The sequence below is a fragment of the Carettochelys insculpta genome, chromosome 23 (genome assembly GCF_033958435.1).
Source record: "Carettochelys insculpta isolate YL-2023 chromosome 23, ASM3395843v1, whole genome shotgun sequence".
Lineage (NCBI taxonomy): Eukaryota > Metazoa > Chordata > Testudines > Carettochelyidae > Carettochelys > Carettochelys insculpta.
Window position 1 is genome coordinate 6,283,207 of NC_134159.1, and position 24,656 is coordinate 6,307,862.

At 51.7% G+C, this 24,656-nt stretch overlaps 1 protein-coding gene across 8 annotated transcripts in view; it reads right to left on the reverse strand.

Annotated features, from left to right (window-relative positions):
• Nucleotides 1-24,656, reverse strand: part of ARHGEF10L (Rho guanine nucleotide exchange factor 10 like) — a 207,770-nt gene that overhangs the window by 121,762 nt on the left and 61,352 nt on the right. For 4 of the 8 annotated variants that reach the window (XM_074975935.1, XM_074975932.1, XM_074975929.1 and 1 more), the window contains exons 5-8: nt 21,839-21,930; nt 20,819-20,902; nt 12,907-13,064; nt 9,195-9,311 (exon numbers count right to left, since the gene is read on the reverse strand). In XM_074975935.1, the coding sequence (XP_074832036.1) occupies nt 9,195-9,311; nt 12,907-13,064; nt 20,819-20,902; nt 21,839-21,930 (451 nt within the window). Of the gene's footprint in view, nt 1-9,194; nt 9,312-12,906; nt 13,065-13,383; nt 13,610-20,818; nt 20,903-21,838; nt 21,931-24,656 lie in introns of those variants that run through there. The other 4 variants (XM_074975934.1, XM_074975933.1, XM_074975936.1 and 1 more) reach the window with 3 other exon arrangements.

Sequence of the window (24,656 nt, forward strand, 5' to 3'; positions counted from 1 at the left end):
AGCAATCTAGAACAACTGGTAGGCCAACTAGAGAACCAGCTATTGACCCCTTAGAGACCAAACCCTTAGCAGAAAGCATGATCTATACGCCCAGAGAGATTCCTGTGGGCAACATCATAGGAGTTTGATGAGCAGTTTCTTGCTGCAAGTTCTGATCTTTTCCATCTCCAGAAAAGAGGAAATGCCACTTTTTTGGCTAGTACTGGGGTGGGGATTTGCAGACGCATGTGACATTGGCCAGCTCCGCTCCTGTCACAGCCTGGGGCAGAAGTCCCAATGGCTTCCAGGGAGCAAGGTGAGGTGGGTCTAACCCTTTGTGGCAATGGATCGACAGCCCTGGTGACCAAAGCCTATTTCCACATGGACCAAGGCAACAGCAGTGCAACGCTCCCCCACAGCATCCAGCCAATGTGCTCCATGGAGACAGTAAAACAACAAGAAGTCTTGTGGCACCTTACAGACGAAGAGATATTTTGGAGCATAAGCTTTCGTGGGCAAAGACCCGCTTCGTCAGATGCACAGAGGTCCAGCCTCCAGGGTAGAGAGAGCAGCTCAGTCTCCAAGGTCCTGTCTATTCTTGGCCTCTCTGCTGAGCCTACCAGCACAGCAGCTGCTATGGGACTGGATTGAACCTCATGAACTAACTCCACGTAGGCCCCAAACCACCAGCAGATGGTGGCACCTTCTAGTCACTGCCAGCCTGGATCACAGGCCCCCGATCCCAACCTGCCAGTCAGGCACACCCGCGTGCCCCTGCCCCTTCCCATCCAACCAAACAGCAGCACTTTGGCGCCTTTTCTGCCTCCCTCTGGGACCAGCCTTGGCCACAGGACTCCAGAAACGCAGTGTCGGTAGCTGCACCCAAGTGAGCCTACTGACTGGATAGCTTCCCTTTAATGCCACGCCATGCGGGGGCTTCCCCGCCCTGTGGCCTGCAGCCCTCACTTGGATCCATCACCCCATTAACAGGGCCAGCATACCACACGTAGGGAAGGTGGGAGAAGCGGGTTCATTGTGTGGCAACAAGGCAGCCTAGTGAATGTCCTACACCTGGCAACCATCTCCAAGGGGCTGGGGATCACCGGAGCACAGCATGCCCTGGCTCTGCCCAGTACCACCCTCCGCACAGGGGCTGTGGAGAAGGCCGTCTGCTAGGGACTCCCCAGCGAGCAGCACTCAGAGGGCAAAGAAACCGCCTGGTATATACCCCTCAGATTTGGACCTGGCTTGAGTGTTAGACAAACTCTGAACATTTAAAGCAGGAAGGAGCACTCAGGCTGGGCAAACAGAAGAAAGAGACTGGGCTGATCTGCTCAAAACCCTACCTAATTTTGAAATAGAAGCACCATTAAAAATAGTAACAGAAAGAAAGCCGTGCTAGTCTATACACTATCTAAACAAAAAGCAGTCAAGTAGCACTTTAAAGACTAGCAAAATGGTTTATTAGGTGAGCTTTCGTGGGACAGACCCACTTCTTCAGACCATAGCCAGACCAGAACAGACTCAATATTTAAGGCACAGAGAACCAAAGACAGTAAGCAAGGAGGACAAATCAGAAAAAGATAATCAAGGTGAGCAAATCAGAGAGTGGAAGGGTGGGGGGGGGTCAAGAATTCGATTAAGCCAAGTATGCAGATGAGCCCCATAGTGACTTAGAAAGTTCCCGTCCGGGTTTAAACCACGTGTTAATGTGCCAAATTTGAATATAAAAGCCAGCTCGGCTGCTTCCCTTTGAAGAATGGTGCGAAAGTTCTTTTTCACTAACACACATACCTTTAGGTCATGTGTATGGGAAACACTTTAAGCACATCTTGCCTTTTCACAACCCCTCTCCCCCCGTCTCCCCGCCCGCCACCGGTATTTTTATAAAGCGCAGTAAATGGCACATGAAGGAGCTATGCATGTGTACCTGAACATCCAGCCACTGCACGTGCAAAGCGCCCGTTTGCAAACTGCTGGGGATAAAAGCAGGGCAGCGTCCCAGTGGAGACAACAGGGGAGGGCAGAAGCACATGCACTCTGCTGAGAGCAGGACACCGAGCTCTACCCAGGTATCTAGCCTCGATGGTGACCAGATCGCATCAGAATAATCTTGAGGGATGCACTTTCCCTCAGAGAATGCAGCATCTTCAAATATCAGCAGGGTAGCCATGCTAGGCTGCATCCGCAAAAACAGCGAGAAGTCCTGTGGCACCTTATAGGCTGACAGATTTATTGGACCATAAGTGTTCATGGACAAAGACCCACTTCATGAGAACACTTATGGTCCAATAAATCTGACAGTCTATAAAGGTACCCCAGGACTTCAGTATCTTCAAAGTTAAAGCCCTTCCTGGAACGTGTCGTTCATTTTGGACAAAACCCTCAAGAAAGCTCCTACAATTTAAACATTTCCTTTTGGACATTTTCAGAACAAAATTATTTGATTTTTTTTCCCCCAATTTTGAAAAAAAAAAAGATTTTGATGATTTTTTATTTTTTGTATTTTGTATTATAATATCAAATAAAAAAGTTAATCAAAATTGACCAAGAAAAAGAAAAAAAAACTGGAGTTTTCTTTCAGGGAGTGTTTACAAATGAAACCTGAACATTTCTAACCCAAGTGAAGACCTACCCAGAGAAGTGGTGGAATCTCCATCCCTAGAGGTTTTTACGTCTCAGCTTGACAAAGTCCTGGCAGGGATGATTTAGCTGGGGTTAGTCCTGCTTTGAGCAGGGGGCTGGACTCAGTGACCTCCTGAGGTCCCTTCTAGCCCTGGGATTCTATGATTCTGAGTCAAAAGTCCCTAAATCCTTCATGAAATTGATTTACCACTTTCAGCATAGGTCTGACATGTTTTGGGTGAGCTTTGTAAAATCCTCCAGGGTCAGGTGACTGCAACAAGGAAATGAAGTTCAGTCTCCTATCAGCAATTGTGGGTGCTGAAGTACTACAGAATGGTCTCAGCAGTGGGATTTGAACCCATTCCTCTAGCACAGACCTATGTCACCCTACTATAACAATACAGGCCACTATGGCCGAGAATAAGCTATTCCCATTTCGTGCTAGAGCCCCGAATTATTCTGACGAAGGAGGAAGTTCAAATTCCACCTTTGGGGAGACTTTAGGAGGGGTTTTTAAGGGGCAGCAGCTTCAGAGATAGCCCTGTCTGAGAGGGAACAGTGGGCAGAGGGCGGGGAGGTGGACAAAGGTGGAGGGTAAATGCAAGACACCTAACTGTTATTGCTCTCCTGTTTTAGGGAGCATCATAAGCAGCAATGCTGAGAGATGGAACCCCGAGGAAAGACAGATCAATCACATGAGGGGCCAGTCAATAGGATACCCATTTTCTGTCTCAGAATGGATCAGATAGCAACACAGTCATTCCCTACACAGGTTCCTTCTACAAATGGTTTATAATGAGTTACTGAACTGCTCTGAACACGTTAGAACACTGAAAGTACGTGCTCAAGGTGGTTAAAAGCATGTCAGTAGAAGGCATTATAGCAGATATCCACATGCCAGCCTTTCACCGCTACACCTGTCGAAATGAATGCGTTCTGCAACACCCTATTCAGAGTGCTCTCAAAAACATTAAACATCTCTATCTTCCTACCTGGGGTGCTTTAAGAGTGCTGGATGAGCTGGTATTGACAGGTAACTTTCAGAAGGGGATTGCACTTTACTGAGCTGTAACTTTCACACTCAGGGGTGTGAAAAAAACAACACACCCACCATGAGTGCAGCAAGTTTCAGTGCCGCACAGTGCCAGTGTAAACAGGCTTCCAGTGCAGTGAGCTTTTCCCCTCATGGGGATTGTTTACCCACAGTGCTGCAAGAGTCTCCTTCAGTACTGGTGCTGTGCCCGCACAGCTGCGTTAAAACACTGCCGCGGCTGTCTTTAAACTTAGAGGTGCAGACAAACCCAACCTAAATTGTGCATGGACATGTGACTCCCCACTCCACCTTTACCTGTGACTTTCCACCGGAAGAACAATGGGATCCTCTTTACATCAGGGCTTTGTCTAGATTGTCGGGAACTACTGGCAAAAGATTCACAAGCTGCGCAAGGCATCTGCATATCTCCTGCCAAGAGGCTTTCCTGACATTTGGCCGATCCACATGGGGCCAAATGTCAGGAAAGCCCCACTCTGCCGAGACATCCCTTCTTCCTCACGGAACAAGGATGACTAGGATGTCGGCAGAACTCTTCTGCAGTGGCAGACTTCTGGCGGGAGATCTCCAGGCTCCTGGACAGAAACCTGCAGTTTAGACATAGCCCAGGAGTGGGGAACCTTTGGGAGTCAGAAGCACTGACAACAAGAAAAATCAGTGAGGGGCCATACAGAAGTGAGACTACCACCCACACTGATCTGACCCCTGAGAGAGACCTTGTTCTCCTCATGCGCCAGGCCCGCAAGCGGTCATGGGGGGGAGGATCGAGGTTCAGGGCTTTCCCCAAGCCACATTAACTCTTATGGGGGCCTAAAAGTAGATTTGGGGAGGGGCTGAAAACAAGGGATTGAGCATGAGGGAGGGGGCTTCCAGGCAGTAGGGTGGTGATGGGTGTGGGCAGTCTGTGCAGAAAGGGGGCTCTGTGCATCTTAGATGCAGGAGCTGGCTGGGTGGGGGGTGGAGTCTGAGCAGGAGGTAGGGTGCAGGAGTGCGGGTGTGGGGGATGTATGAGAGCACAGGGGAGGCACTTTTACCTGCACAGCTCGTTGGGGGCACACATGGTTCTTTGCCCTCCCACCTGCCACTCCTCGGCACCGCTCTCTGCGACTCCAGCCAACAAGAGCAGCCGCGGGACTAGCCACCAGGCAAGCAGTTCCCAGGGCTGCCATTCCCCCAGCTAAGGGGCGGGGGACCAGCTGCACAGAGCTGCTTCCTCTCCTAGCCAGGCCCAGCCCTGCGCTGTAGGATTCCCCACCCTGCTTCACAGGGCAGAAGCTCACAAAGGCCCTAGAAACACTTCCATTCTACCACTTTCCTGCTCAGACCCCTGCACTTCTACTAAATGGGAGAATCCTAACCCCACAACAAGGTCTTCCCAAGGATTAGGAAGCAACCAGAGATATGACATAAGCCAGGAGTTTATTCCATCATTGCTTCAATCCTGAACCAAACACTCTGCATTTACTGTATGGATTTGACTCCTTTAGTCAATTTTAGCTCTCACCTTTCTTGCCTGCCTTTTTATAAACCAACCTGTCCATTTTGGGGTAAGATCTGATTTTCACATTGACCTGGGGCTGGGGCTGCTCCTTTGGGATCAGAAGAACTTTTTGTTTGATAAGCCTGGTGTTGCAGAACCACTCCTCTTTAAATCCAGCATTTTAGGAGGCAATGCAAGGACGGAAATGCCTCAGGAAACTGGTTTTCTGACCTCTTGTTTGACAGTGTGGTGAAACAGTTTATTTTTGTTGCTGATTTGGCATACCTCCTGGGAGAACAACCTCTTAGCTTTGAGGTCTATTTGCCCAATTTCTCAGCAGTTTTTCCTGAATTTGGTGTTCTCAGAGGCACAGGTACAGGCTAAAAAGAGGCTGTGTTTACACCAGCAAGTTCTTTCGAAAAAAATAGGCCTTTTCCAAAAGGACTTGTGGAATGTATCTGCACACAAAACGCGCTCGTTCAATGTGAAATCAAAAAAAATGCAGCACTTTTTCTGGTGGCTCTCTTCCTCTCCCAGATACGGAAGAGTGCCTTGTCCGAAAGATTCTTTCAGGGGAAAAAAAAAAAAGCATGTAGACACCCGGGGGGCCATTTTATTGACAGAGCAGTACTCATGGCGCAGAATTTTTCGATCGCCAGCCCGTACTTTCGGAAGAGCAGGAGCTGTGTAGATGTTCTCTACTGAAAAAGCAGATCGATGTTTTGATCTGTTTTTTTGTGTGTGGATGTGCTCTTTCCAAAGGCGGTTTTATGGAATGGATCTTCCAGAAGAACTTCTTTCAAAAGATCACTGTAGTGCAGACATAGCCGGAGTCACTTTGAGAAAATGGAAATCTGCAATTCTTCCCTCATGCACAGAGTGGCTCGGTGAGCTCTCTATTAGAGCATTAATGGGAAAAGCAATCTCTCCATCTAATAGAAATGCTAGGGGGGAGGGGATAAGAATGCCTCATCACATGCAATCAATATGTATTTTTGCAGTTGAGTACATATCAGCCCTGGACATCTGTGTTACCGTCACACTTATTAGTCACTGAACTGAGGGCCTGCCTGCCCTTCATGGGCTCAGGTGTTGTGTTTGGTTTTGATTTTTTCTGGGTTTTGAAAAACAATTAACGTTGAATTTTGCTATTGATCTGCTGTTTTCATCCTGGTCCTGGATTTCCCTATGTCCAGGTGCATTAAACATTTACATTTTACATAAAAAACAAAATTAGTGTTGAAAAAGGTGTTGCAGATGGTTGTGAAGAACCTGTTAACTTACTGGGCTCTGGAGCACTCCATTCACAAACCATTAACGGTTTATAAAAGAACTTGAAAATGTAGCGTGACCGTTTTTTTGCACTTACAGATGAGGGCCTCCATATAAAAAGAGATCTGACTTGCCCCAGAGTGGCATCCACGAGACATGCGCTAGTGTTTCGCCGAGATTGACTCACTCGGGGCAGTTCTGCTCTGAAAAGTGACTGCGCCAAACTGGCCTCTCCTTACTCAGCAGATCTCTTTCCACCGCCTGTCACTCTCAGCGGCCCACTATAGCTGCTGGGTGGCAGAGTTCACTCTCACTAGCTGCTGTCTCCCTTGAGCAAGGAGCCACCCTGTGAAATAATACTGGCTCTGCACAGCAGGAGCATATGGGTAGTCAATGAGTCAGCCCACCCCAAGCTGCAGCCTGTTCCTCAGACAGGCCTGCCGTCTCCAGCTGAAGGCACCAACACGGTTGAGTTACGGGGCTGTCAGACGTGGTCAGGGCTCCCACTAACTCTGCAGTGAAGAGAAGCCCATTAACTAAGACTCTGCTGCTTTTTACTCCCCATAGTCAAGCAGGAGCCCATGCAGCCAGCAGAAGGGGACGGGATCACAGGCCAGCTGGTGCACACAACTATGTCCCAATCAGTGACACCAGTGGCTACACAGGGGCCAACCAGGGCAAAATGTGATCCGCAGAATCCCTTCCCGGTGCCGAAGCACAAGCCATGAGCCTGGTGTGGTACTCAGATCTGAGAGGGAACTGGCAGCCCATCCCCGCTTCATTTTACTGAGCAACCAAGCTCATGTGAAAGAAACACATGGAAATGCCATTCAGAGTCACTTCACAGAGCCACAGCCAGGCGATATGGAGCCCCCGAGAGGCAGAGAAATATTCTACCCATTTTCCCTGAAAGGTAAACAGAGGAACAAAGGGGCTATTGTTTCTCCACAGGCAGTGCTCCCTTTCATTTTGTTCACCCATCTGTGGAATAAATTTTGTTGTACATACAGCAGGGTCTCAACTTTCATCAGGGTTCCAGTTTGAGAACTCTCACGAATGTTGAATTTCACGAATATAGCAGCTGCTCCCCGTCCCGGAGCCCCGGGGAAGTGGCTGCTTGCAAATAACTGAATTCACGAACCTTAAGTTCGCCAGTGTAGGGACCCTATTGTACTAAGTACCAGTAGGAACACAGGCTGCTGGCTAGGGGTCTCTGTGGGCATGCTGCTAAACAGCTGGGTGGTACCTGATTCTCTCCTAGGTGCCCAGCCAAGTGCTCAGCTTACGGGCAACACTGACCACAGGCAGTGGGTACAGCTACACCTCAAGCTCAAGGGAACAAATCCATGCTTACTTTGATGAAGCAAGTGCACCAAAGCTAGAAATGTAACTGCCTCAAGCACAAGCCTGGAGTCTCGGATGGTATACACCAAGTTGCTCAGGACAGTCAAAACCAAAACAGATTGTGAAGAACTACAAAAAGATCTCAGCAAACTGAGTGATTGGGCAGCAAAATGGCAAATGAAATTTAATGTGGGTAAGTGTAAGGTAATGCACATTGGGAAAAATAACCCAAATTACACGTACTACATGATGGGGTCAAATTTAGCTACGACAGATCAGGAAAGGGATCTTGGAGTTATAGTGGATAGTTCTCTGAAGACATCCACGCAGTGTGCAGCGGCAGTTAGTAAAGCAAACAGGATGTTAGGAATTATTAAAAAAGGGATAGATAATAAGACAAAAGATATCATACTTCCCCTATATAAAACTATGGTACGCCCACATCTTGAGTACTGCGTGCAGATGTGGTCTCCTCACCTCAAAAAAGATATATTGGCATTAGAAAAGGTTCAGAAAAGGGCAACTAAGATGATCAGGGGCTTGGAACGGGTCCCATATGGGGAGAGGCTAGAGAGACTGGGACTTTTCAGTTTGGAAAAGAGGCGATTGAGGGGCGATATGATAGAGGTATATAAAATCATGAATGGTGTGGAGAAAGTGAATATAGAAAAATTATTTACCTTTTCCCATAATACAAGAACTAGGGGACACCAAATGAAATTGATGGGTAGTAGGTTCAAAACTAATAAAAGGAAATTTTTCTTCACACAGCGCACAGTCAACCTGTGGAACTCCTTGCGGGAGGAGGCTGTGAAGGCCAGGACTCTATTAGGGTTTAAAAAAGAGCTTGATAAATTTTTGCAGGTTAGGTCCATAAATGGCTATTAGCCAGGGATAAAGTATGGTGGCCTAGCCTTCAGTACAAGGGCAGGAGATGGATGGCAGGAGATAAATCACTTGATCATTGTCTTCTGTTCTCCTTCTCTGGGGCACCTGGCATTGGCCACCGTCGGCAGATGGGATGCTGGGCTGGATGGACCTTTGGTCTGACCCAGTATGGCCATTCTTATGTTCTTAAGACTCCAGGAGACCAGCCCCTCCTGCCACAGCTACACTTCCCTGTTTAGTACCCTGGCCGGAGCAGAGACAGTGTGAGCACATCTCCTTGAGCTGGGGGCTGCTCGTACCCAGTGAGTCATCGGGAACAGAACTCACAGCACCAACTCCCAGTTCTAGCCACTGGTCCACAAACCACTGCCCCTTTAAGAGCCTCTGGCCCCAGCACTCTGGCAGAGCTGAGTTAAGCAAGCCTGGTGTAAAAAGGAAGGAACTGTGCAAAGCAGAGTTACAGGCGATGGGAAACCACAGTGAGGAGAGAGCATGCAACCCAGGTGGGACCAGTAAGAGAATAAAACAAAGGACAGTCTGGAGGAGAGACAGTACCTTCCAATCGTACTTCTGCTTCAGCTCCTGCATGTCTCTCCCCCCAACTCTCAAAGCCAGAATGTCCCTCTTAGTCCTGGCGTATCTCTCCTTTAGCCTATTCAGGTCTGGAGAAAGCTGCACGCCAAGCACCCGGGAAGGAGTTGAAGCAAGAGAAGGAGGGAAGAGAGGCAGAGAAGAGAGATTCAGGTAAGCAGCCAAACACAAGAGGAGGAGAGAAAACAAAAAAGGACCAGTGATCCCTCTTAACTTACCAAGATCCAGCGGGAACGCAGGTGAGATGCTCCTGTTGCCTCCATCCTAAGGAGGAGCGAGCCTGCCATGACCCCCAGCTAGGGGGTGGACAGCTCTGGTCCTGCAGGAGGGAGGGGGCAGCAACGGGAATCTAATTGCTTCACGCCCCTCTCAGGGTAGCAAGAGGCCTTGTGCTGAACAGTGGCCAAGGCTCTCCCACCCCCTACCCGTCTGCAATGCTGCACCCGTGTGTACTGGAGCGCCTCCAAGGAGTGGGAGGGGCTGGGAAAGAGGGCTGCTCCCTACTGGGCACCAGGAAAAGGGTTCTCAGACTGTGGAACTGTGTCCCCCACCCCACTTTAGAAATCTAGCCAGGAAACAACTGCTACGTTTCAGTAGTTCACCAGGCTCTGCACATCCCAGTCACATGTCCACCTCCCACCTCCCCAAACCCCAGGAAGGGGGTGCGGGGGTGGACAAAGAGCGATGGAGGGGAGGCAGTGCATGGAACTGAGCCGAGCTGTGCCACAGCCATCATCCAGCAAGGCATCCCATCCAGACCACACAGCAAAGCAAGAGAGGCCAGCACATGCAGGAGCCTGGCTGCAGGGGGTGGAAGGAGCAGCACACGGAAGAAGCGGGGCACCAAGCAGGATCGCAGCCAGCAGGCAGTGTTGCCGGGTGCCCCCCATGCTGGTCCCCTCCCAGGTCTGTGTCCTACCCCCCAGTCATGATGCCCAATCAGAGGCAGCCTGTGCAGCAGTCAGCGCTGGGATGACTTTGGGACAACTTGCCCCGGCTGGCTGGAGGCTCAAAGCCCTGACGAGCCAGAGGTCCAGACAGAACACAGCTTTCCTGTGCACCTCTGCCCAACGTGGGTACCTGCCCCTGAGCTCAGCGCAAAACTTTGGAGGGATTCTCTTAGGCACAGGCTCTGCTCTGCCTGTCCCAAGTCCAAACCAGAACCGTGGAGCAAGATCTCCCTAGGATATCACTGAGGAAAATCAAAACCAAATGAACAGCACACCTATAGACAGGGCTAAATTTGTGCTGGGGCTTGTCAGGGCTGAGTCCCAGCCCCTCTGGGCCTGGCAGCCTGTGGCCCTTTTGGGTGTACTAGGTCAGTTATGAAACTACAATAATTGCTTGAGCCCCAGTACCTCCTTCCTTTGAAATTAAGCTTTGGCTACAGGTCTACACACCCTTTTGAGAAGGAGCCAGCCCATGGTACGATTCCATAGCTAGCAGCTTGGAGGGGAGGTCCGTCAGTTCTCACTGACAGAGGGATGACCCACCTCAGAAAACAACAGGACTCTTAGGCTCCAGACACCCCTGGGGAGAACAGGAGCTTTAGCCATCACTGTCACCAAAGGAGCAGCTGCACGAAGCCAGGCATGCGCAAAGTGGGGGGTAGGTCCCCCCCGAGGGGGCATGACATTTCATAAGGGGGTGGGGGGTGCAGGTTTGGTCTCTCACCCATCCATAAATGTGTGACTGTTTTTATGTCTGTGCATTCACAGTGACACACCGACTGGTCACATTTTTACATTCTATGGAGTTATTTTTGTACACATGCCGAAAGGGTTTTTTTGTTTGTTTTTTAATATGAGCACGGACCAAAATTTCCATCCATTTGGATGACATTAGACAAGTTGGGGGGCCCTGACAATTGCAGGGACAAAAAGCAGGGCTTGAGGTTAAAAAGTTTGCTCCCCGCTGCACTAACCGACCTAGAGTACAATAATAGTGCATGCAACACGTACGAAGAAGGTCTTTTGGGAATGTGTCTAGTGTTCTGAACTTGGTTCTCACGAGTAGAGCCTCACCAATCTGCGGAGATCCGCAGATCTCCGCAGCCACAGATGGGGGTGCAGCTATCCCTGGCTCACTCGTGCAGATGGGGCTCTCTAATCATGAGATAAGAATGCAGGCACAGCTCCGTCACCGGACAAACACCATACTCATAGCTGGCATTACAATTTCAGGTACACCTCCCAGCAGGGAGGGGCGCCTCCCACACACGGGACCGACAGGAAACGAGTGCTAAATAAGTCACTCAGTGGAACTGCCTGTGAAATCCAGGGACCTCCCATGGCTCCAGGGTACCATGGGAAACTCTTCCAAAGCCATCGACAGCTTGTAGGAGAAAAGGGATTTTATCCGACCCAGGAGCATCAAGTTTGCGGTTGCCTCTTTATGGTTGTCTTCTCCATGACTAGCTCAGCTCTGAATCGGTGCCTTTTCTAGGTTTGTTTTCACCCCAAGCAGGTCTCCAGTACAAGGAGGACCCGGAGTCAGCTGGCCGCATGGCTTTGAGGGTGATGCTCCCGAAGGGAAGTTAAGGACTCAGGGAGGAGGGATTTCAACAGACTCAGGTCAGGAAAGGCTGCTGGTGTCACCCTGCAAAGAGCAACCAGGCCAGTGGAGGCCAGGGTGAGAGCCTGTGCTTGTGGGCGGGTGACTGGCCTCAGGACTCTGAGCCTTCGCTGCACAGCACGAAAGGCCACCCACACTGCACAGCAGGGGGTGACTGAGCACCCCATTGGCCTGGGCGGTCCCCAAAGCGTCCCAGCTCTCGAGCACAGCCGTCAGGAATGGGATTCTTCCTGGCCCCACTCTGACGAGCCTCAAGAGCACTGGTACAGGTGGCAACATCAGCCATTGGCTAGGTGTGCGCTGGAGGCTGGGACCTCCGATGTACCCTGCACAGCCTCTACACTGCTGCTTTTCAGGACCGTCTCTAATCCATGTGCTCAGTCCTACCTGCTGTGCCCCCCAACTGCCTCTATTGCAAGGGTAGATTCCTGGTTCAATCGAGAACAGAAACCGTTTCCCCAGTACCAGGTGAGATCAGCACTGGGCAGCTAATGGACCATCCCAGCTTAACGTCTCCAGGCAAAAAGTTGTATAAATTATAAAAGTTCCACCCATCACCTGCTGAACTCCTGGCTGTTTATGAGCCTTTTCCTCCACAGATCTCAAAGGAGGTCAGTATCCACCCCTCCCTTTCACAGGTGGGGAATCTCAGGCACTAGCCCCATATCACCCAGTAGGGTCAGGAAGAGAACCCAGGTCTCCTGAGTACCAGTCTAGTGCCCTGTCCACTAGGTCAACACTAGTGACTGTGTTGCTTAAGTCCCCTGCTCTCCTCCCAGATAGTGAATTAAAAGGATTCATGCCCAGGCCACCTGACCACATCCCACATCTCAGGCAATTCAAGTTTGAAACAGCTACTCTATTCCCACCCTCCAATCTGAGGCTTAGTCTCAAGCTACGGACACACCAGTCCCTTAACTGCTGATGGGCTATGCACATCAACAGCATTATCTCTAAAATCCCCATCTGATCTTTTCCATCCAGCGCCCCTCAACCAGTACAGCCCTGCATCGCCGCTGCAAGAAGCAGGCTAGACATTTCACACTGGTGCAACCCAACCCTCCCACCCAGCAACGGTCGTATCATATCCTGCACTGATTACCTTGGGCTGGAAGGACGTCCTGTGTTTTGCAGGCTCTGCCTCAGGCTTGGCCTCCTCGCCAGAATCCTCACTGTAGCTCTCAAACTCGCTGGAGCTCCATCCTAGATTCTCTCCTTCCCGGTGTGCCCCATCCTCGTACAGCAGGTTTCTGTCTGCCCCTGTCAGGGCGGGGAAAAGAGCAGAATACCATTGGTACAGGCATTGCCTCCTGGGAGGAGTCATTCACTTCAAAACACCACAGGCACCAATTAACTCAGCATTAGCCACAGCGTGCCTCTCTGAATCCCACACCACTCAGTTCCACCTAACAGGCTCCTGCCAGTGCTGACCAAGGCCCAGCTAGCTAACGGCAGTCATGTACTGCGAAAACATATTTCAGGAACTAGGAAAGTCTCCCAGGTCTACGTACAATAGCTGGTAAGTCACACTTGGGTGAAAATGAGAAGGAGCACGACCTAGGGAAATTGGTGGACTCACACCACACTCAGATCACATCAAACCAGGCAGAACAACGGAGGAGAAAAGGAACGATCTCGCAAGCAGCGTGGCGAGGCACAACAGCTCAGTGATCTTTTCCCCATCCGTTTCCAGGAGCCATAGTCAGAAGCAACGACGCGTGGATCAGGCCAGAGATCCTCTTAATACTCGCTCAGAGCAGCTATGCACCAAGCCCAAAGGCCAGAGTCAGCTGTGGGCCAGCAGGACTCGCAGTTCAGCACAAGCCGCGTGCTCCACTCTGAGAGCAGGCGGCTGCACAGACAGACCAGCCACAAGTCACTGCGGGAGCTTGAGAGAAGAGGGTGGATGGAGGGAAAACAAGGTGAGAAGTCCTGAGAGTGCCAGTGAAACATGACGAGTCACGAGGGGAGCCTCAAAGGCTGCACAGACTGTCCACGGATTCCCCACTGAGTCAGCAAACAGCTGCCTTGCTCATACTTGTCACCATGCGAGACACTGCACAGAACCCTGAGCGGTACTGGTAGAAGGGAGAGCAGGCAGGGGTGGTGCTGTCCAGCAGGGGGCACTTCTGCCCCACACGTAGGAGGCTACATTCTCTCCCTGGAACCGTACAGACAGGCTAATGCTGGAGCATCCAAAGTTACAGTCTGGCACCGAGAGAGGCAGAATTCCTCGAGGGAGATCCAGGGAAGGTGGCAGAGAAGCCCCTTAGAAATGCTCATTCTGTGACAGCAACGCTAGAGGGACCCAGTCAGGATGGCAGCCCCACAGTTTTCTGCAAACAGTCCCGGCCACAAAGAAACGAAGATCTAACTAGAGCAGGGCAAGGAAGGTGCATTAACCTATTTACAGACGGGGAGCGGAAGGCCAAAGAGACTAAGTGATTTGCCCAAGGTCACAGTGGAACCTGTGTCACAGCTGAGAGATTACCAAGCCCTGGGGAACATGTCACAGAGTGTGGGGGTCCCCAGGCCCTGTACCCCATCCTCAGTCAGACAAGACTCATTCAGCAGGTAGAAGAGAAGGGTTATCAGTCGACAGGGACGCCGCGCAGACCAGGCTTGTCAGTACAGAAACCAGAAGCAGTCAGTACAATCCATTTCGAGGACAGGGGGTTGGGGGGGCGGGCAGCCCCTGAGCCAGGGCCCTGGCCCTCCTTTGTCTCTCTCCCGCAAATGAGACCTACCACCTTCCAACTGCCCAGTTCCAATTCAAACCAGCCAGGCCCCACCTCCCTCCTTTGTCTTGTTTTCCCAAGGAACAAAGGTATCACCTGGTGGCAAAGGTCAGGAACATCCATTGTCTACATGTGAGACGTCATCACACTGAAATGCCAATTACCACTATGCCCTGATGCTGTGCCTAGGGGAACTGAGACACCCACCTGGTGTTACTAGAGGGCATGAAGAAATACATGCAACCTAACCACAGAAATAAAATCCTCACACCCCCCACGTCACCACAAGGCACTGCATAAAGCTGGACAGGTTCCCCTGAGTTCTTAGAAAGCTGGGCACCACAGCAAAGGGGGAGAACTTCCAACTCAGCGATGCCATTCTCATTCTCGTCTCCCGGACCTTGCTGACAGCCTGATGCCATTGAACTCTACAGAAACGTTCCCATGGGCACTGCTGGGGCCAGGACAATCCCCACCATTCATATTTCCTTTTCTCTGGTGGGCCCCTCACACCTGTTGGACCATCAAAGAGCCCCACAGCCCCTCCTTCATTCCTAGACTCCAAAACTGGATGGGACCATTGTGATCAGCTAGGCTGACCATCCGTTAACACTGGCCAGAGACCTGTTCCAACCCCACTCCTAGGGCAGATCTTTTAGAAAACATCCCATCTTGAGTTACTGCTAGTGATGGAGAAGCCACTGTAACCCTGAGTGCATCGTTGCAATGGTTAATTACTCACACAATTACAAATGCACACCTCACTCCCAGTCTGAATTTGTCTAGCTTCAACTTCCAGCCCTATGGGTTCATGGTAGACCTCTCTCTGCTAGACTGAAGAGCCCATTGTTATCAGTCACCCCCTTTTTGTTAATCAAAATAGATGGAGCTCTGTGGGTCTATCGCTGTCAGACAGGTTTTCTTAGGCTTTAATCACTCGTGGCCCTTCTCTAAGCCCTCTCCAATTAACCAGCATCCTGGACTTGCGGGCACCAGAACTGGACACGGGATTCCCTCACTGACAGCACCAGTGCTAAAAGCAGACACAAAAACTCCCGACTTCCTACTCAAGATTCCCGCGGATGCATCATCACAGGATCGGATTTGCTCTTTTGGCCACAGTGTTGCACCAGGAGCTCAAGTTTAACTGGTTATCCACCATGACTCCCAGAATCTCTTCCAGAGTCAGAGCTTCCCACATCAGGGTCCCTCTTCCTCTACGTACAGCCAGTATTCTTGGTTTCGAGGTGTATGAACTGACATGTACACTTACAGAACAGGCAACCCATCAGCATTACTTCTCTGGCCCAGAGATGGACACCAAGTCTACCTCAGACTAGAGGCCTCTAATGTTTGCAATGCACTGCAGTATCGACACACTAGAACTGTGATGGGCTCTAGACGTACTGACCAGTGGGAAGACTCAACTATAGACAGCTGGGCTTTTTCCACACTCACAACATCCTCTGCTAAAGCTAGGGAGGGACCCAGTTCCATATGCAGCCTGGCCCGAGGCAGAGAGGCACTGGAAGGAATGTGGGCAGACAGGAATGTTAAACTCACAGCTAACATGGATGTCCAGTCATCGGGCTATTATTAACCAAAAAGATAAACACCTCCCTAGAAGAAGGTTTGGCTTTAGATCACCAGTGCAACTGGCCATGGAGAGTGAAAAAACACAATTACTGGAGCAGCCAGGAGACGATAGCTGCATTTCCATCAAGGGCAAAGGAAGAGTGGATGGAGACAAATGTTCACCGTGAGCTGTACTGCACTAACTAGGGTACACCTTCAGAACCCGCTGCAGTGACTCCCAGAGTCCCGGACAACAGAGTCACGCTCACAGGGCTCTGGAGCTAAAACTGCATGTAGACATTCAGCTCAGACTGGAGCCTGGGCTCCGAGGTCTACTGACGGGGATGGGTGTCACAGCCTGAGCCCGAACATCTACTCAGCTATTTTCGGCACTAGATGCCTAAGCCCCAGGCTGTGGAGCCAGGCTCCAAGACTCCCTGCCTTGGGCTGCTGCTTGCCATATAGACGGACCTGTGAGGTACAAGCAGCCCTTGCCCTGCGAGCTCACCGTCCAGATAGACGGGAGGAGGGGATATAAAGGAATTATTGCCCCCCTCCGTTTTACAGATGGGATACTGGGGCATAAACAGAATAACAGCCAGGATGCTCAAAAGAACTTAGGCACCTAAATTCCAATTTGAGGCACCTGAATGGTCAGGGTAAAAGTTCCCTCAATCCCCGTCTCTCCCTCTCTGCTGCCTCCCTGTGGGGGTCCAGAAGTTTACTCCCCCCACAAGCCTCACAGCGATTCCCCACCCAGGGAAGGCAGGTGTTCCAATGCCTAGGTGGCGTGCAGGACCCAGCCCAGCAGATACCCTCTGAGCCCTCCTAGCAGAGTGGGTCCCATTCAGAACCTGGCGGGAGGAAAGTTTCAGGGGGGTGGCCGTGTTCGTCTGTGTCCGCAAAAACAAGACGTCCTGTGGCACCTTATAGACTCACAGGTGTTTTGGAGCATAAGCTATCATGGGCAAAGACCCACTTCATCAGGTGCATCTGAAGTCTGATGAAGCGGGTCTTTGCCCGCCACAGCTTATGCTCCAAAATATCTGTCAGTCTATAAGGTGCCCCAGGACATCTCATGGTTTGGCAGGAGGAAGGGGAGCCACTGGGACTAGGTGAATATCTCTGTCATCAGCTTCAGGCATCCACCTGGAAGATGGGAACTGCCCCCCTGCCCCAGCCACTCCATCACTGTCTCACCACAGTGGACCTGTTTTGACAGGTAAGGCAGGGCAGGGGGTGCTCCACATCCCACTACCCCATCACTTAGCGATTAGAGCACTGAGCTGGGAGACCCTGGTTCAAACCTCCTCCCCACTGTCAGAGAGGGCGAATGCAGCTGGGTCGCCTACATCCCCGGTGAGGGCACGAACCCCTGGGCTAACAGCTGTAAGGAGGCAGCTTGCCCCCACCTGCGAATGGCATAAGGTGCCCGATTCTGAAGAGAGCTCCCAGCTTCAGACCTGCAGAGCAGAAGTAGGCACTGGCCTGCATTTCCCACCTCTCCTGTCGGCATCTCCCACTGACTAGCTCAGACAGCTCCCTACCGAGCATGACCCTTATTCACAGGAACACAGATCTTCCCAGGCATGCAGATGTCTAGCTCAGGCTTTGGGAATCACACAGAGTTTGCCAAGCACCTAAAATGAGACCTAACTCCTTTTAAGCACCAGCCCTAAGTGACTTGCCTATGGTCACATACAGAGTCTGTGGCAGAGCCAGGATGTGCCCCAAATCTCCCAAGTCCCAGCCCACTGTTCGAGACATGAGGCCACATGCTACATCGCAATCAGAGCTTACCCAGTGCAGAAAGTGACAGTGGCAGGGTCTGGATCCCCACCCCAACGCATCCAGGCTAGAGGTAGATACACCAGGTCCCTGAGTCAGTCTCAAGAGCCCCTGATACAATACGCCTGACATAACGGTGATGCTATTTCCTACTCTGGACAGGTGGTCTACATTCCTTCCATTTTCCAACATCCAACCATTAAACTCTCTGTAGAGTACTTTCACATCAGCCTCCACCTGCTTGGCAGCCCAAACACCTTCAACAACGGAACCTACAGACAGACAGTCACATACAATGAAACCCACAGATCACCACACGCACCTCCACACATCCCGGTACACACCAAGAAACCTGTCAGCTACAGCCGGGCACCCAGAGCCCACAGAATATGCTCTGAGGAGAAAGTCCAGGATAGGCACCTTCACCCATCGAAAACCACCTTCGCCAGACATGAACACTGCACCAGAGAAGTAACCACCCCTGAGGGAACCCACTTCAGTACAGAAATACACCCTGTTCTGACCACACACCCCTCCCAGCCCACAACAGAACTCAGATGCTTTAGCGATGTCTCATTACAATGCCGATTTGTTGGGGAACCCATCCTGAAAGCATTCGCTCCTAAGTCTCCTCTTCTGGCCTTCAAACAATGCCCAGCCTCCCCGAACTCTTCTCGGGGAGCAAGCTCCCCACAGACCACGACCCACAGCTCAAAGCAGGACCAGGCCCTGCCAGGACAGACACAAAAACTGCTGCTCTAGCTCCATGGCTCTGATGATCAACACGCCCACAGCACACTTCCACATCCGTGGGTCCTGCACACAGAGGGTCAGACCCTTATTAAAGCTGTCTCCCAGGTGCCCCAAATTTTTCTTTTTTTTAAAAGAAAATGGGCAAACTGACCAATATTTTGCAGGACTCCTGTTCCCTGGCATCTCAATGCAGCAGTCCCCACTTCCAGGGAGCTCCTCCGCTGGGCAGCTGCCCCATTCCCTGGCACCCCACAGAGGCAGCTCCCACTGCTGGTGATTTCTGCCATGGAGCAGCCTCTTCATTCCCTCGTGCCCCACCCCCCATGTGGAGGTTGCAGAGCCCCCATCCTCCACTACCCCTTCTCTGGAGGCTGCACAGTGCCCAACCCTGGTGCTTCATTGTGGGGCAGCTGCCCCCCATCACTGAGGAGCCCTGACATGGAACAGCAGCCCCCCCCAGTCACTGGAGGCCGGTGTCCTGTATTTGCTGTAGGCCAATGTGGTCAGCCTATACACGTGCCTCTCACAATGTGGTGTGCCTCATCCAATGCATTAAATGCCCCAACACAACCGTGACGGAAGCCAGTCGAAATGCTGACATCCCTGCACTGCACAATGACAAAGGACAAAACCTCCCTATCAACCATGGGCCGATGCTGTTCACAAAACGATCGCTCCGTATCAGAATCTCAGTCTTTGTCCTCAAAGGAAACTGCAACAAAACCCTCAGAAGACCAGCGCTGGAGTATGAATTCATTAACTTTATTTGGTCCCTGATGTCTAATCTCTAGAAGAGAACCTGGATTTCACGGCTTATTACAACAATCTTTTTCCCTCCACCTATGACTGGAGAGATGTTAACTGGCCTCTTCACCTTGAAATGTGCATTAAATAGTTACACTAAACAATCACCCCAGCTTGTGTTTCACTGGAAGGTTTCCCAGACCTGAGGAAGAGCTCTGTGTAAGCTTGTCTCCAACACTAACAGAAGAGAAAAGAGAAAACCTCGCCTACCCTGTCTCCCTAATCACCCAGGACCAAGGACACTACAACAGCCCAGCAAACAGCAGAGGAGCGTGTCACCAGTCCCATGGCCCAGCCACACTACAGAGTTTTTCACCATGTCACTGTGAGCTCTTTAAGCTTTCTAAGGACTCGAAGGTGACAAGAGAAAGCTGTTCTGTCAGCTTCATTATTCCAGCCCTCAGGAGTGGCAGTAGCTCTGTTGGTGAAAGCTCTCCTGCTAATACAGGGCTGCCCACATCAGCACTTATGTCGGGATAACCTACCTGGCTCAGGGGGGTGGTTTATTCACACACCCCCAGGCACGACAAGTTCTGCCAGCAAAAGCTGTCTACTCCCACACACCTCGAAATAGCCTCTCTCTGGCATCCTTTGCTTGCTCAAGTGTCGCAGGCAGCAAGAGTTTGTTGATTCAGAGTCTCCCTTTCCTGGTGCCCAGTCAGTCCCTTGCAGCCCAGGCTGGCTGTGGGTACTGACCCAGAGTCACTGGACTTTAAAGACAATTGTTTTTTCCCCTCCTTGCTTCCACCCTGGGCATTTCTTTAAAGCAGCACAGAAATGAGGCAAAATCCTTTGTCACATAACCCTACCCTACTGCTGGCCATAAAGGGCCTCTTCTGGAGGGGAAGGCAGGAGACTGCAAGGTGGATACCCAGCATTGCTTCATTGGTGTAAACGGAGTTGCACTAATTTATGCCAGCTGATGACCTGGCCCTTTGCTTCCAGAAAGACTCTGGCTTAACTCCAAGGAGGATGAAGGGACCCACTAGAAGCAGGAAATCAACAGACCAAGAGGAGCTTGTAAAAGGCCAAGGTACCCAGGAAGGGAAGGCCAGGGGAAAGCAGGTGTCAGCACTCCTGGGTTCTATTCCCAGCTCTGCCACGGAATCACCCGGCCACCTTGAAGCAAGTCACATCACCTCTGTGCCTCGATTTCCCCACCTGTACAATGGCGTTGCCACCCACCCACCCACCTCCCAATACTCAGTCATGGCTGCAGGACACGGGGATGGAAAGGGCTAGGAAGGGAGCAGACAGCACCAGGGGAAGAAGTAAGTAGGAGATGCAAGGACAGCTTGGGGGGGAGGAGGGCACAGAAGACACCATGCTCATAGTGGAATTCTGGTGGTTCCATACCATGCTGATCTGAGTCCAGGTTTTCACATGGGACATCATCATAGATCACATCTTCGTCCAGGGGCGGGAACTCAAACCGCTCAACTGGAATGAAAAACAACACAGAGCAAGCTGCGGAGAGGAACCTGAAACCAGCCCAGGATTTGCCGTGAGCCTCAACTACCTCTAGCTTTGACTCACAGCTGCCGCTGACAGCATCGCCCAGTGGGCAGGGCACTGGATGGGGTGTCAGGACACTGGAGCCCCATGCCTGACTCAGCCACTGGCCTCAGTCATTTCAGTCCTGGAACTGCTCCTCCCTCCTTTGTCTACTTAGGCTGTCAACTTTTCTGGCAGGGACAGGAGTCCCCTGCGTATCTGCACAGTGACAGCCTGAGTGCGACTGGAATGCAATTAATAATAGGTCTTGTCTGCAGCACCCGATACTTCAGAGCCAACCCTCAGTGTGCCGGTCTCAGTGCCTCTGTGGCAAATGCCAGATTTTGTCCCCGCCCTCGGAAGCGCCTCTAGGGAGAGCCCAAACCCCATTCCTCAGGTTTTTGACTTGATCCTGCCTCCTTTCCAAGGCCAGGGCTGAGAAGGGCACATCTCAGTGCCAAGTCAGGGGCTTTCAGCGCAGGGGCTTAGCCCAGATGAGGGGGAAATTGAGACCAGCTGTGAAATCCAGATCTAGGCCCAAATGCTGATTCCCAAGCAGCAGTATCCCAAGAATTCTGGACCAGTTCTTTGGATCAGACACATCTCTAATATTTTATAAAGTACCCCCAGCCCCTGTATAACCTCCTCCCTCCCCCAGAGCCAGGCACCCCCAGCTCGAATTTTAATTTCTACATCTCTAATTTATACTCCTCAGGTTCTCAACACTTTGCCAGGCACAGTAACTGCTCCGCTGCAGGGTAAGTTACTGTCCCACCAATGGTCGCTGACACATCCCGTCAAACGCTGGTGGAGCATTTGCCTTTCCTGGGCCTGCAAACGAGGGAACGGCTCACAAGTCATTTCGCTCTGTCTGTACCCTACCTCGCCGGGAGCTCTTCCTTCTCCAGCTGCCAGTCCGCTGTCCAATGCTGGCGCCGCCCCCCACGTCGCCATTGCTGACCACCGTCAGGAACCTAGGGCGGTAGGGTAGGAGCCTGGTGAGTTGTCATGCCAGCGGAACAGCCAGACAGTTCCCGGGGACGTTTGGGTGAGACTACAAGCTGGGCAAGTGCAGCCCCATCAACCTGCACAGCCAGGGCTGGTTGGGAGCAGATGCAATGACCACACCCAAATCGCTTGGCTGCAGACATAACTGCAGACTGGGAACCTCCAGAGCGGGTAACATGCCCGGGTCACCCATCCCACGGGCCTTTGTCTCCATCTCGTGGCTGGCCTGGGGTTAGTCAGTGAGTCTCCTGCTTCCAACTCCTGGCACAGGGGTTGGAAGCCTGCAGCTCACGAGCCACAGGCACCTCTTTAATAAGTCATTTGTGGCTCTGGCTGCTGCTAACTCCTCTGCCGCTCTCTACGAGCCCTCCAACAAGATCCCCCCAGGAAAGGCCTGGCCACAGAGCTGCCTCAGGAGGGCGCCCTGCTCCACTGGCAGGTTGCCAACCCCGGGAAGCAAGAGAAGTCTGGGGCAATTAAATCCCCTGAGCCTCAGGGGCGCTGTGTGCCACTGTGTGCGTGTGTTGCTCCCCAGTGCTTTGAGGGAGAAGCGTGCGGCGGCAGTGATGGTGGCAGCACTGGATTACAGAACGGGAGGGGAGCTGGGGGTGCCTGGCTCTGGCGGAGGGGGAGTTGGGGGAACAGGTGGTACTTATAATTTTTTTTAAAAGGGTACTTTTTTTTTTTTTTAAATAAAGAGGTGAAAAACACTGGCGTGAAGGGTTGATATAAACATTGCTCCCTCCTGCTTAAGAGCCTGGCCCGAGGCCCAGCATCTTCCTTGTCCTCATTTGCTCTCCAAGGCAGAGGTGAAAGTAACGGGTACAAATCCTTGTGTGCGCATTAGTCTTACAACAGAGGTTGCAAAAAGCATGGTTTGACGTGACGTCTTAAGGACCGTCTCGTTTTCACTGGCACTGCGGCTTTGGAAGGGTTGACTGTGTAACCGGATTTGACAAAATGGCTCTTCTTGCTACTTTGGTTGCAGACCCCGTCCTAGACTCCCCCCTTAAACTCCAGCAACAGAGGTGCAAAGCCGTTTGCTCTGCAGGTGCAAGCTCCTAAGCAGGGCTAGTTACACAGGCCCCCACTTACAGCCACCAGACTTATCAAGCGGAGTCCCAGCACCCCTGCCATCCAGGTACGCTGCACTGTACTCTCCACTGACGCCTCCTCTGATCCTCTCTCCCCCTCCTCAGCATGAATCAGCCTCTTTTCTCTCCCCCTTCCCTTTTCCACCTCCCTACTCCTAACACCGATGTGCTTGGTGTTGCGCAGATGTGTAACTGAGGCAGCCCTGCCCCCAAAGAACTTGTGATCCAAGCTGGTCTCTTAGGAAGAGCCCTTTCCAGGCCCAGGCAAGTTTTCCCAAGCTTGGTGGGCAACCTCTGAACGCAGACACCAGCTCAGATTTCACATCACCCAGGCTAAAGGCAGCAGACGAGCACTGGGAAGAATAAGAGTCACGGTTGAGTGCTGGCACACGCTGCCCACCTGACTGGGGGCAAATCACATTTTCTCTGTGCCTCAGTTTCCCACCTAGGAAGCAGGGATAACTCCTCCATTCTCTGACACTAGACTGCAATGTCTTTGCAGCAGGGACCTGCGGTGGCTCCCACTACGTCGGTACAGCTCTTGGCACAGGGGAGCCCCGAGTTCAGTCTGAGCCCATAGACGCTGACATAATCCAAACAGCACCCTGCCGAAGCAAAGCCTTCGTCAAACCCAAGTGGAAGCACTCCATTACTGTGCCTCCCCACCCCATTATTCTTCCATGCATGCAAGTTGCAGCACTGGGCTCCCAGGTACCAGATGTCAGCAGAAGGGCCCAAAGGACAGGGAAAAAACCCTCTCCCTTAGGAAACTTCCTGTCTAATTTTCCATCCTCTTGGAGAGTCACAATCAGCCAGCACATCACCACTTCCCCCAAGCCCATCTGCTGCCTGAAGTGGACAACAGCAGCCGCCCGAGGGACACGCACTCATTTGCCAGACATACCAGGTGCATCTCCCAGCATGGAAGGAATTATGAAATTTGAAAACTCAGTGCTAGCAGGGAGGCTTCCCTCGGTGTTAGAGGGGAAGAGGCAGGTCTGCCTGACCTTTGTGGGGAGGGAGACAGTGCCGGCTGGAGCTGGGAGGGGTGGCATGGAAGAGGATGTGAGAGCTGTCAGCAAGATCAAAAACAGTCAGTCAAACGGACTGTTTCCCAGGTAGCCCCTGATGGAGAGTCCTACTGACCCTGCATCCCCTTCCCAGGGAGCATCCTTGAGGGTTTCTGCCGCTACCAGCCCTGCAGAAACAGGATCTAACCAGGCAGACTGGCCATGAACTCAGACCTGGGAGGAAAGGGATGGCTTATAAAGTCTCCAGACAGACTCATTTGCTCCTTGTGCCTCTCCCCGCGGTATAATCTGAGAGACTATTAAAGCAGCATCTGGAGCCAGGAGACGGCACCCTGAGTTAACTCACTCAGCCTCTCCCCTGCCCTACAAGGAAGCTGCAATCCAGGTTCAAACACCCCTTATGAAACTAGTGAGATAAAACCCACGTCGACCCCCGAATGTTCCTCCACGTCACAGAACACACCTCACCACAGCACTCAGGGCAACCTTAGCAACCTGAATGCATCCAACCCTAACATGGATGAGGCACTAGCACAAACCAGCCCCACGCTGGCTGGACTAATGGCT